The sequence below is a fragment of the Sphaeramia orbicularis genome, chromosome 14 (assembly GCF_902148855.1).
Source record: "Sphaeramia orbicularis chromosome 14, fSphaOr1.1, whole genome shotgun sequence".
NCBI classification, from domain to species: domain Eukaryota; kingdom Metazoa; phylum Chordata; class Actinopteri; order Kurtiformes; family Apogonidae; genus Sphaeramia; species Sphaeramia orbicularis.
Genome location: NC_043970.1, coordinates 24821619 through 24834416, shown reverse-complemented (window position 1 = coordinate 24834416; position 12798 = coordinate 24821619). Strand labels below are relative to the sequence as shown.

Below are 12798 nucleotides of genomic sequence, written 5' to 3'. Positions count from 1 at the left end.
CAACCAATACCAAATAAAACAACTGAACAAAAATAATACATTCAAACATCTCACGTAGTTTCAAAAGCAAAGGAGAAAAGATGGGTTTTAAGAAGGGATTTAAAAACAGACAGAGAGGAGGCCTGTCTGATATGGAGAGGCAGATTGTTCCAAAGCCTTAATGTGTATTAATCCATTGTCATGATGAATCTGATTAAAAATTTTAACGCAATTAACCCATCTGCAGCGTAGAAGGACTCTGAACGTCTCTGCTAATGCATTTTGGGCAGTTTGTCCAAGTAGAGTTAGTGTCGCGCATGAACAAATGGACAGTTGATCTGGTAGTGACAGGCAGCAGAACCAACCCAGAAAGATGGAAGATGCAAAACAGCATGTAGGCCTCTGGAGGGAAATATGAGGACAAAATAAACTCAATGGAACAGCTGTTTCAAGTTGTTTTGTTGAAACTGTTGAAGGTGTTTAATGCGATTAATATAGATTAAAAATGAATGATACTTAATTGTGATTGAAATTAATCCACAGCAACCCTGTGATTAAAGTTTGACAGCATTAAAAAAAAATTAAAATTTTCCTGAATCTAAGCTTTGTTTTTTAATTTCGCTAATGCCTAACATTGGTTCCGCTGTTGTGTTTCACACGGACGCTTATTGTGATGCACATGACGCCAGGATCAACACAAACAACAGAAGAAACAAGGACAAAAAGGCACAAAATGTCTATATGTTCACTTTTCTATATTGTCACCGTAACTTACTCCTTTAAACTTTTAGTCTTTCACACAGACATTAAAAATTTTGGACTTTTTTTTCTTTTAATTGTTTGTTTTATCTTGAATTTCATAGTGAGTTAAATACAAATTTGCTGAAGACTCCATTGCACATATTGTTTGTAGATGTCTTTTATTGTTTAGATTTTTTAATATAAACTTTTATTCTGTTGTTTTTTCTATATCCATATTACTTGGGGGTTGTTGTTTCAGCTTGTTCTGGAATTATGGACATGTCATTTTCAGACATTTTTTCCCCCCTGTTCAAACAATCATTAAATTGAATAAAAGAAAATGATCAATACATTAATTGATTACAAAAATAATCAATCATTGCAGCTCTAGTAAAAACCCTCCTTGTAAATGCATTTCAGTGACATGTGACAGAACATTAGGTCTCTGGAGCGGAACCTGATTTAAATGAACCCAAAATGTCTGAAGTTTCCAAACTCACCCAAAGGCGTACACGTCGGCCGCGGTGGAGAAAGGAAGGCGGTCCTCGTTGTTACCTGGGCTCATCCTGCGTACAATCTCTGGCGCGAGATAACAAATCCAACCGTGTGGAAGTTTCAGTTTGTTCTCACGCCTGGGGGAAAAAAAAAGTACACATTTTTCAGTAACAAATCAAATGGTGTGGAAAATTTGAGATGCATTAACTAGAGTGGAAAATGCATTAACTAAATGCAGTCCATCTCAAATCACAGAGCACAAAACAGCTATTTATGAAGCCAAACACAAAGGGAGTAAAAACATTAGCAAGATGTGAGTGAAGTTATTAAAATTAGAAAATGGGAAGATCTAAAATTGGTTTCCTGCTGGACTGGAGTCATTGTGAGCCCCAATAATTACCCGTTTTAAAACCTTCTGCACCTCAAGTGGTTTTTCTTACCTCCCCTCCTGAACAACTCCAGAGATCCCGAAGAGGCCGAAGTCTGTGATCACTACTTTATTGGTGTCGTGAAAGACGTTCTTCGACTTCAAGTCTTTGTGAACAATGCCTTTAGCGTGCAGATAGCCCATTCCCTGCATTAAAAAGCAAATATTACCACTGCAGGATACACTGTCATGTAGATTAGGCTGTTCACGCAGGAAGGTCTTAGACAGAGTGGGATGTGCGTTTTTAAGCTGCTTTTATTTACTCTGTTTTTCCCTAATACGATGCACGACACATAAAGATGTCTTACTATATTCAGCGCACGTGAAAATATAGCCTTTGAGTGAATGAGGATCAGTATAACACACCTAAAATGAATCTAAAGCCTTGAAAAAATTTAAGAAATACTTACCTTTACAATCTCCTGAGCGATTTGTCTGGTTTTATTAATATCCAGAGTGTTTTTAGTGTCTCTCACGACTGAATACAGTGTTCTCCCTTTACAGAAACTGTGAGGAGAAAGAAGGAAAACAGATGAAAACGTGTTCAGTTTAACCTCATTGGAAACAGGGTTGATACCAGAGGTGTCAAACTTATTCTGGGTCAGGGGGCCACATATAGCCCAATATGGTCTCAAGAGGGCCAGACCAGTAAAATAATAACATAATCACCTATAAATAATGACAACTACAAAGGTTTCACAATGTGTGTGTGTGAAAAAACTAAAAATTTTGTTATGAAAATGTTTACATCTACGAAGCATTCTTTAAAAAAAAAAAAAAAAAAATTGAATAACATGAACAAACTGAAATTTCTTAGTTAAAATAAGTGCAATTTTAACAATATTATGTCACAGTTTATCATTTACACATGCGCCTTACAACTAACAGATCACAATGGATCTACAAAGGCATAAAACATTCAGTAACAGGCAGAATATTGTTAATGTTGCACTCATTTCATGTTGTTCATATTATAATAACCTATAAATAATAACAACTCCAAGTTTTTTTTTCTTTCTTTTATTCTAAAAAAAAATTAAATTACATGGAAATGTAATGGAAATGTTACTGTTCTTCCACAAAAAAAATGTGAATAACTTGAACAAATAGTATTTTACTGGTCCAACCCACTTGAGATCAAATTGGACCCCATGTGGCCCATGAACTAAAATGATCTTACACACTTGATTGTCAATATCTTCAGTGTAATTTTTGCATTTCACAAATTCATCCCACAGGCTGGATTGGACCTTTCGGCAGGCCCGTTTTGGCCCGTGCGCCGTATGTTTGACACCCCTGGTTTATACAGATACAACTGCTCTCATCTGTAAATATTGTTTATATTGTGTAGGAGAGTGAGTGAGTGAATGAATGCCTCATATCATATAAATGCAACACTGGGTTACTGAATTGTATTGTATGATTGTTTTAAATGATGTATATACTTTATATTGCACTGATATCGTGGACCACATCTTTGGAATAATCTATAATCTGAACTTCAATCAACAACTTCTTTATCATTGTTTAAAAAGCATCTGAAAAGGACTCTAATTCATGAAAAAAAAAATGTAAGGCTGTGTATCATTTGATTTGTATTTGATGATTTGTAATTTGATTTACATTTTTATTGTTTTCACTTTAGTTTATTATTTCAGTTATATTGTATTTTTAATTCTTTTTTTCTCTCTTTTTTTTTTTTTCCTGTGTATTGTTTATTTCCGGGGAGGTATTCACATAAGCCTTTTTTGGCTTCTATCCTCTCCTGCACAATGATTTTACTTGTTTGAATGTTGTTGTTTTTTTTTATTTTCTCTTGCTGTTTTATGTTGTGCAAATAAATAAATAAATAAAAATACTGCAATGTTGTGGAACAGCCCAACCGGGGACTGGAGTTGAGAATTAACACTAGCTATAAACTCTATATGCATGCAACTATGTTTAACTACATTGTCCCGGTCAAAAATAAATAAATAAATAAATAAACAAACAAACAATATCAGACACTTACATGTAATGATTCTGAACACCTTTTGGAGATAATATTGGCCCAAAATTAAGAGTGAGCTTTAAGCAAATGATCTAAATCTTCTTCAAGACATATATGTGTAGTTGTGTGCAGACTTCAGTTTTATTGAACAGGATTCAAGGCATTTGAAGACTTTAAAAACCAGCAGACGCCTTGTGAATGACACATTCCATATTTCTCTTCTCACCTTGTGATTATGGCCAGGTGAGGTGGAGCCATGCAGGCCCCCATGAACAGCACCACATTCTCATGCCTCGTCTGTCTGTAGTTCATCACCTCCTTTTTAAAGAGTTTCAGGTGGTCTTGGTTGTTCCCATCGATCTCCAGGAGTCGGATGGCGACCTCACCGTGCCACCGACCCTTATGCACTTTCCCCCAGCGGCCCTGAACGATCACACAAGCATCATTTAAAGCAATGAAGCATAAAATCAAACGTGTTCTTTCAACGTCTAGGTCAGTGTTTTTCAACCTTGGGGTCAAGACCCCACGTGGGGTCACCTGGAATTCAAATGGGGTCACCTGAAATTTCTAGCAATAGATAAAAATAAAAATGTACTAATAAAAAAACATACGGTGAGTTCAAAGAGACAATCACAATCCATAAAAGACGTGACAAACCGAAGCTGAAACTGAAGCACTGTGGTTCTGTTTATCTTTCAAATGTTCATTGTGGTCGGTTTCAGATGCTGCAGCTCTTTCATAATTCATAGTTTGAGTTTTTTTTTTTTTTTTTTTCAGTATTAACCCTTTCATGTATGAATTATGAGAACCTTAATCAAGATTTTTTTCCCTGAGTGTTTTTAGTCAACTTCAGGCATGAAAAAAACAATATGATTGAAATTTTTGTATGAACCTATTTTACATAGAGTTACAAAAATATCCACTTAGCTGGACACCATTTAATTTTTTAAACTTCTGAAGCAAAGAAACATGTATTTACTGATATACTGTGTGAAAACTATGAAATAAAAAAAATATTTTTAATGCCGGTGATCTGATGTTTTCTCACATTTTATGCTAATTATTATTCACTCAAATAATATGGAAAAAAAAACTTTTTGTTTAAAAAAAAAAAAAACCCTGTTAATTACAGTCTAATAACAACTGGCAATTGCTTTACACCCAAATATGATACTGCAGATCAGGTTTATCAAGAACAGGAAAGTTACAGTAATGGTCTGAATGTCAGTGTATTATGGGATGGTGCATAAGCGTCCACTGTATTAGCTGATATGGAACTAAAACAACAAAACCTGTGAATATACAAGAGAACAGCTGTAGAAGAACTGCCCACTGTAGTGACCACTATGCATGAAAGGGTTAATTATCAGCCTTGTAAATCCAAACTGGACTGACTGTACATATCCTGACCAAGAAAAAAATAAAATTCTCACTTTGTGCAGTAATCTACACCTGGCTTTTCTGCCTCTGTCCATAATAATATACATTATATAGACTAAATGTCATCTAAAATTAACGTTTATGTGCACCATAGTATAGCAAACTATTTTAGTTTTAGCAAAAAAAAAAGTCTCCATTTTGAATGTCAGGGGTCGCCAGAAATTTGTGATGTTAAAATGGGGTCACGAGCCAAAAAAGGTTGTGAACCACTGGTCTAGGTGTTCCTTCTTACCTTCCCTATGAGTTCTCCGAGGTCCAGCTGCTCAAATGGAATGTCCCACTCCTGCAGGTAGACGCTGGTCTGGCTCGGTTTACGGGATATGGGACCCTTCCACTGGTTTCCCTGAGAACTTGGCAAATCTTCCAGCTCATCCCCATCACATTCACCGTCCGAGTCTATATTCATTCTCATCTCTTCTCCGTCTTCGTCGTCTTCTCCTTCATCCACATTCTCTTCCTCTTCATCATTTTCCTGCTCTTCTTCAGCATCTTCATCTTCAACCTCAATTTCCTCCTAGAAAAGTTACAATGCTATTATTATTATTTCACAAGAAGACATCTGCCAAAAAATGACTTACATGTTAATAGTTACAAAAGATAAATGTGTGCAAAATCTGCTATATGTTACAACCGTGACAAGATGACAAAGGGAATGGAATCTGTGCATATGCATGTGCTCAGTAATGACCAAAAGCTTCATCATCTGAGCAGACTTTGTGCAGTGTGGAACAGCTTGCACATATTTCTGTTGATTCCCATCCACTGACTTATTAATTGTTTTGGCTTTGGCTCGTGCCTTGTGTTGCTGTCACATTTGTAAAGTGGTGATATTTTGGTATCTGCGAAGATGCCTCTAGTCAAATTAATAACACTACAACAACAGCATCAACTCAGTCAAACTGTCTGCCAGCTTGTATTTGTCTTTAGTTAATGCCAGTAGTGGAGGAGGCATTCAGATCTTTATTTTAAGTAAAAACTAGTACTAATCTACCCATTCATCCATATTTTATGACTCTGGGGTCCAAAACCTGGAGGTGTGTGCTCTGTGATAAGTACTAAAACCATGATATAAAAAAATAAATAAATAAAAAAATACAAGTATTGAAGTGAAAGTACTGGTTGGATGTATTGTGTTCTGTTGATCTGAGTTTGGGTTACAGCCTAAACAGGGATACTTTCCATTCCCTGGCTTTTTTTTTTTTTTTTTACTTTTATTTAATTGAAGGAGATTTTACAAAGCATTACAAAACACAAAAACCTGCCCATCTATAATAACCATATACATATTTCCCCACCCGTATATACACCCACCTATAAAAGTATACACTTGCCCATGTTCACAATGATGAATAAAAATAAAATATCTATAAATACACTTACATGTATAAATATACACCAACACATATGCTTACAATAACAAATGCATACGTGCTTAAACTAATACACATACATGCCTACACAGTACACACACATAGAGGGAAATGTCATAGAGGTGGTTCATGTGTATAAGTATCTGGGTGTTCTGATTGATGACTCCCTCACTTTCAGGCCCCACATTGAAAACCTGGTAAAGAAGTTAAAGCTTAAACTGGGCTTTTACTTTCGAAATAAGTTGTGTTTTTCTTTTGATGTAAAAAAGCACCTTGTCACTGCCAGTTTTTTTGTCAGTGTTAGATTATGGAGATGTACTTTATATGAACGCATCGTCTAAGTATCTTCAAATGATTGACACAGTCTGTCATGCTTCTTTGAGGTTTATTACAAATTCTAAAACCATGACACATCATTGTGACTTGTATTCCAGAGTGGGCTGGCCTGCCCTGTCCACTAGGAGGCTGGGACACTGGTATACCTTCATTTATAAGGCCATACTTGGGTTACTGCCTTCCTATATCTGTAGTTTAATTATGAGAAGAAGTGTTGATTCTTATTATCTGCGATCGAACGAGCATTTGTTCCTCTTTGTGCCATTTGCCTGTACAGAACTGGGAAAAAGGGCATTTGTGTACTCTGCTCCGTCCACATGGAATATGTTGCTAAAAGACTGGAAAATCTCTGAACTGATCTCCTTGAATGCTTTTAAATCCAAAGTCAAAGTGCTGGAGAAGAACTCAATGACTTGCACGTGTTTTTCATAGGTTGAATTGTCCTGTAAATTATTGTTTGTTGTAAGTGTATGAGGTAATTGTATGTTGTAACTACAGGGTGGGGAAGCAAAATTTACAATGAACATTTAGTTGTTTTTTCTCAGCAGGCACTACGTCAATTGTTTTAAAACCAAACATATATTGATGTCATAATCATACCTAACACTATTATCCATACCTTTTCAGAAACTTTTGCCCATATGAGTAATCAGGAAAGCAAACGTCAAAGAGTGTGTGATTTGCTGAATGCACTCGTCACACCAAAGGAGATTTCAAAAATACTTGGAGTGTCCATAAAGACTGTTTATAATGTAAAGAAGAGAATGACTATGAGCAAAACTATTACGAGAAAGTCTGGAAGATACTATTAAAGAAGAATGGGAGAAGTTGTCATCTGAATATTTGAGGAACACTTGCGCAAGTTTCAGGAAGCGTGTGAAGGCAGTTATTGAGAAAGAAGGAGGACACATAGAATAAAAACATTTTCTATTATGTAAATTTTCTTGTGGCAAATAAATTCTCATGACTTTCAATAAACTAATTGGTCATACACTGTCTTTCAATCCCTGCCTCAAAATATTGTAAAGTTTGCTTCCCCACCCTGTATGTGTTGTGTTTCATGCTGTCTCTTGGCCAGGACTCCCTTGAAAAAGAGGTTCTTAATCTCAATGGGATCCTTTTCCTGGTTAAATAAAGGTTAAAAAAAAAAAAAAAAAAAAAGTACATATACAAACTTACACCCTACATACACTTTTTTTCCACTCCCTGTCCACCTCCTCCACCTCTCTGGGGGCAGATACTGAGGCATTCCTAGACCAGTAGGGAGATATAAGCCCTCTAGCGTGTCCTGGGTCTGCCTCGGAGCCTCCTTCTGGTTCAACATGCCTGAGATACCACACAAGGGAGGCATCCAAACCTCAACTGACTCTTGGTGGTTTGGTTCTGAGCTCCTCCTGGGTTACTGGATTCTCCTCTCTGTTTAAGAAAGGATAGGAGCCCAGGAACCTCATTTTTGCTGCTTTGCAATTTGCAATTTTGGTCATTTGGTCACCAGTTATTGATACTGATATAGTCCCTCTGACTGATATATTAGGATATATGACATCAGTACATGTTAAAACTGAAAGTTCAGTATTAGAACAGCATTTTACTATTGAAGGTGGACGTTCTATATTCACAGACACCAGATAAATGTAAGAAAGAATCTGTTCTGTTTATTGACTGTTGCTCCATTAATCCTATCAATACATGTAAATAATTGGTGTAAAATGCGGTTTGTCATCTTTTCATGGTCATCAGATATCACCCATTTGGATGTTCAGAGGCTCTGTAGTTACCGTGGAAACACTGTTATCTTCTACAATATTGATTCACCAGTAAAACCCACAGAGTTGGATCAATGACAGTGGATGGAGACACTTGTTTACATTCAGTTATTTATATGTTTGCTGAAAAAGTCCCTTTTTCTTCAGTTCTCTCTGTTTCTGATATAATAAACCTCAATTTTACTTTGAGCTTTCATGAACATGTACATGATCAGCAAATTAAATATAGGAAAATACTTGATTTTCACCGAAAACTCACAAAATATAGAGGATAATACAACAACAAATGGTGATAAATCACTTAAGAAAGGTTAAATAGAGAGAAAAATCCTTTGGGAACTGACACAAAAGTCACACTGGGTCTTTATGGGTTAATTTAAGTGATATGGGAGGATTTGAACATTAACTGAAATGAGTAACTTAGACAGAAAAATCCCTTTTAGGAGGGACCTGTTCATAACTCATAGATATTTGAAACGTGAGCTCAACACACTGCTTTCTGTCAGACACCATACGAGGGCTGTTCAATAAGTTCATGGCCTCACCCAGAAATACTGGTTGTTATAATACAGGATGTTACATTCTTTCGTGATGGGATAGTGATGCTTGAACATCGATGGACCAAGTGCATTGCTGTAAATGGAGATTATGTTGAAAAACAAAATATAAATTATCAGTCTGTGTTGTTCTGTTCTGGGTGAGGCCATGAACTTATTGAACAACCCTTGTATGTTTAATCTTCAATGTGTATTTTCAAAGCTTATTTGCTGAAAAGTCCGTTTTTCATCTTGGTGCAACAATAAACATGTTCATAACAGTGTTTTCCTCATGACAAACGGAGTCCAATCATTTCCAGCTTTGTCTAATGCTAACAAATCACCATCTTTGTGCTTCAAAAAGTTGTCTGAGGTCATTTTCTAAGGCTTTAGTCTACCTGTAGAGGACATTAAAACTGAACAACACATGAAGACATTACATCTGATAAAACCATACAGAAAAATCACACTGCAAAATTACCTCCTCGTCTTCATCCTCCACCAACTCAGCATGTATGTCGTCAGCTGATTGCTCTATCTCATTGCTGTTACAGAGAGAAATGGTATGAAATGGGTAAATATCTAAGAAATACAGAAAATAAAACCATTTTGTCATCACTTAGACTGATGAAACGTGAGGTTTTACATAAATGACACATAAAAGTCTTACACAGTGTCTTGAAGGACATCAGAGTGCAAAGTAGAAGGACTTGAGACATCTGCAGAGAAAAAGCAGTGGTTTAGGGAGAAATATGCTGAGCAGAATTTCAATCCATCTTGTGTTTCCACATTGTGCAAAAGCATTACTGTCCACCACTTACAGAACATGACAGTACATGCAATTCTCCTTATCGCCACCAGATGGAGACAAAATGTCACTATTTCAGTGACAACATGCAATCTTCTCACCGACACACACCGACACTACTATGGCCTTGCAAGCAAACATGCAGAGGATGAAGAGGGCTTCTAGGATTTACAAGTGTAGACAGTGGGATGATGGGATCGGTAACAGTACATCGTGGCACTTTGGGACCATCAACTCACCAGGGAAGATAAACTGCTGTCTATGCTGAAAGTAACAGGCAGCTTTATGAAAAGAGAGGGAAAGACCGAAAGGCATTGCAGACAGAGAGACAGTTGGTTAGAGGAGCTTTGAATTAACAGATTGGGTAAAAAAAAGTATATCACAGTTGTTCTTATGTGTTAGTGTCACATATAGAGAAAGGAGGAAAGATATGTGATAGGACATTACAGGATGGGGACGTCGTACTCTTCAAATAACAGCCTGTCATTTATACACTACGTAACTTTAAAAATGCACAATGTCTGCTCACAAGGTTCCTACACTTCTCAAAATCCCACATGCATCCAAACTAAAACTTTCGGACTACTCTGGAGATTTTTCAGACGGTATTTGCCATCTGCGTACAAATAGCTAGATCTGTATCACCTAAATAAACAGACTAAAATGGGTTTACATTCTGCTTTTTACATGTTTATATATTTGAAATTAGAATGTAGTCATTAACCCAGTGGTTCTCAACCTTTTTTCACTCGTGACCCCATTTTAACATCACAAATTTCTGACGACCCCAGACATTCAAAATCGGAGACTTTTTCTTTTTGCTAAAATTAATTTGTTTTTGATCATGTAATAGTTCGCTATACTATGTTGCAAATAAACGTTAATTTTAGACGACATTTAGTCTACACTCTCAAAAATAGAGGTATGAGATCAGAACATTTATGTACGTACAGGGTGGGGAAGCAAAATTTACAATATTTTGAGGCAGGGATTGAAGGACAGTGTATGACCAATTAGTTCATTGAAAGTCATGAGAATTTATTTGCCACAAGAAAATTTCCATAATAGAAAATGTTTTTATTCTATGTGTCCTCCTTCTTTCTCAATAACTGCCTTCACATGCTTCCTGAAACTTGCACAAGTGTTCCTCAAATATTCAGATGACAACTTCTCCCATTCTTTTTTAATAGTATCTTCCAGACTTTCTCATAATAGTTTTGCTCATAGTCATTCTCTTCTTTACATTATAAACAGTCTTTATGGACACTCCAAGTATTTTTGAAATCTCCTTTGGTGTGACGAGTGCATTCAGCAAATCACACACTCTTTGACGTTTGCTTTCCTGATTACTCATATGGGCAAAAGTTTCTGAAAAGGTATGGATAATAGTGTTAGGTATGATTATGACATCAATATATGTTTGGTTTCAAAACAATTGACGTAGTGCCTGCTGAGGAAAAACAACTAAATGTTCATTGTAAATTTTGCTTCCCCACCCTGTAATTCCAATTATCCTCCTGAGATCCAGCAATGCATTTTTGTCCTCTGTAGTGGACAAAACTGAAAGGGACATTATATATATATATATTAAAAAAAAGATAATTAAAATAAAAAATGTATCTGAAAAAACTGTTACATCATGCTGTTTCCAATTAAGGCAATTATTTAATATAAAATGGAAAAAAAGGTTTACTTACTGGGTCTCAGGAGGTTCTAGTTATTATATTTATTGCACACATTCTGGGAGACATACACGCAAGATTTTGCATCAAGGAAACGGTTAATTCAACCAGGCTGCACAAATCTGACAGTACCATTCATTCTTACAATGCTGCACTTAAGCGTGGCATTTGTGCTACAGACATTTCCCCCGTTTTTACTTCAGGGTTTTTATAGGGAGGGTCACATGTGTACAAAGCCTACACATTTTTAGCCCATCCCAGTATTTCACTCCCCTACCCAGTTTGTACACTTGAGTACAACTTTCATAAATTGGTGTGTGGTTGAGAAAAAGCTCAATCAGTCAGACATAACAGTATATCATATGTCTGAGAAGCTGTTTGGAGCATTTGAGTACATCTCATGACAATTCTAGCAAATTTTTAAATGTGCATTTTTAAAGTTGCTTAGTATATTAGGCTACGTTCAGACTGCAGGCAAATGTAGTGCAAATCTGACTTTTTTTTGTGCCCATATGTGACCTGTATCCGATCTGTTAAAGACAGTTCGAACACCACAAATCCGACCCAGGCCACTTTTATATTTAGTCCTAAATCCAATACGTATCTGATATTTTGAAATGCGACTTCAGTCTGAACTGCCAGGCTGCATTTATCCGACCTTTACATCATTGAAATGCGACAAACCTCACAATTCTGCGTTGCAGGAGGAGGAGCGGCAAAAAAACATATTTACTTCCATAAACACATTGTGTGCCTGTGTGGTCACGTATTACATCAGGACCTCTTTTGTGGATGTGGGTCACTTCAGGGTCGCATTCAGTTCATACTCAAAACTGATAGAAGTTGCATTTAATGTGTAATATGAACAAGCACACACACAAAAAAAAAAAATCAGATTTCACCCAAAAATCCGAATTGTGCATTAAGACCGGCTGTCTGAACGTGGCCTTATTGTGCCCAAATCACATTGTTTATGGTGATGTTTTTAATTATTTGAGTGACGAACAATACAGGAAAGACATGAACATCAATGCAATATAAACACACACACAAAGGACAGAACGAGGAACAGGAGGACTTAAACCAGCCAAGATAACATGCTGGGTGTGTATCTAACAGAATCGCATACATGGTTTGACACGGACAAGATATGAAGAAAAGCATCACAGACCAGAAAACTGTACTTTACCAATTATGCCACAAACTAGTCCTCACTCAATACTCAAAC

At 36.4% G+C, this 12798-nt stretch overlaps 1 protein-coding gene across 6 annotated transcripts in view; it reads right to left on the bottom strand.

Moving 5' to 3' along the window:
* Window positions 1-12798, bottom strand: part of ksr1a (kinase suppressor of ras 1a) — a 69914-nt gene that overhangs the window by 3619 nt on the left and 53497 nt on the right. For 5 of the 6 annotated variants that reach the window (XM_030153688.1, XM_030153689.1, XM_030153684.1 and 2 more), the window contains 8 exons: window positions 10128-10169; window positions 9751-9799; window positions 9562-9625; window positions 5305-5586; window positions 3859-4055; window positions 2053-2149; window positions 1656-1789; window positions 1221-1352 (listed from right to left, as the gene is read on the bottom strand). In XM_030153688.1, coding sequence (XP_030009548.1) covers window positions 1221-1352; window positions 1656-1789; window positions 2053-2149; window positions 3859-4055; window positions 5305-5586; window positions 9562-9625; window positions 9751-9799; window positions 10128-10169 — 997 coding nt within the window. The remainder of the gene's footprint in view (window positions 1-1220; window positions 1353-1655; window positions 1790-2052; window positions 2150-3858; window positions 4056-5304; window positions 5587-9561; window positions 9626-9750; window positions 9800-10127; window positions 10170-12798) is intronic. The other variant, XM_030153687.1, reaches the window with a different exon arrangement.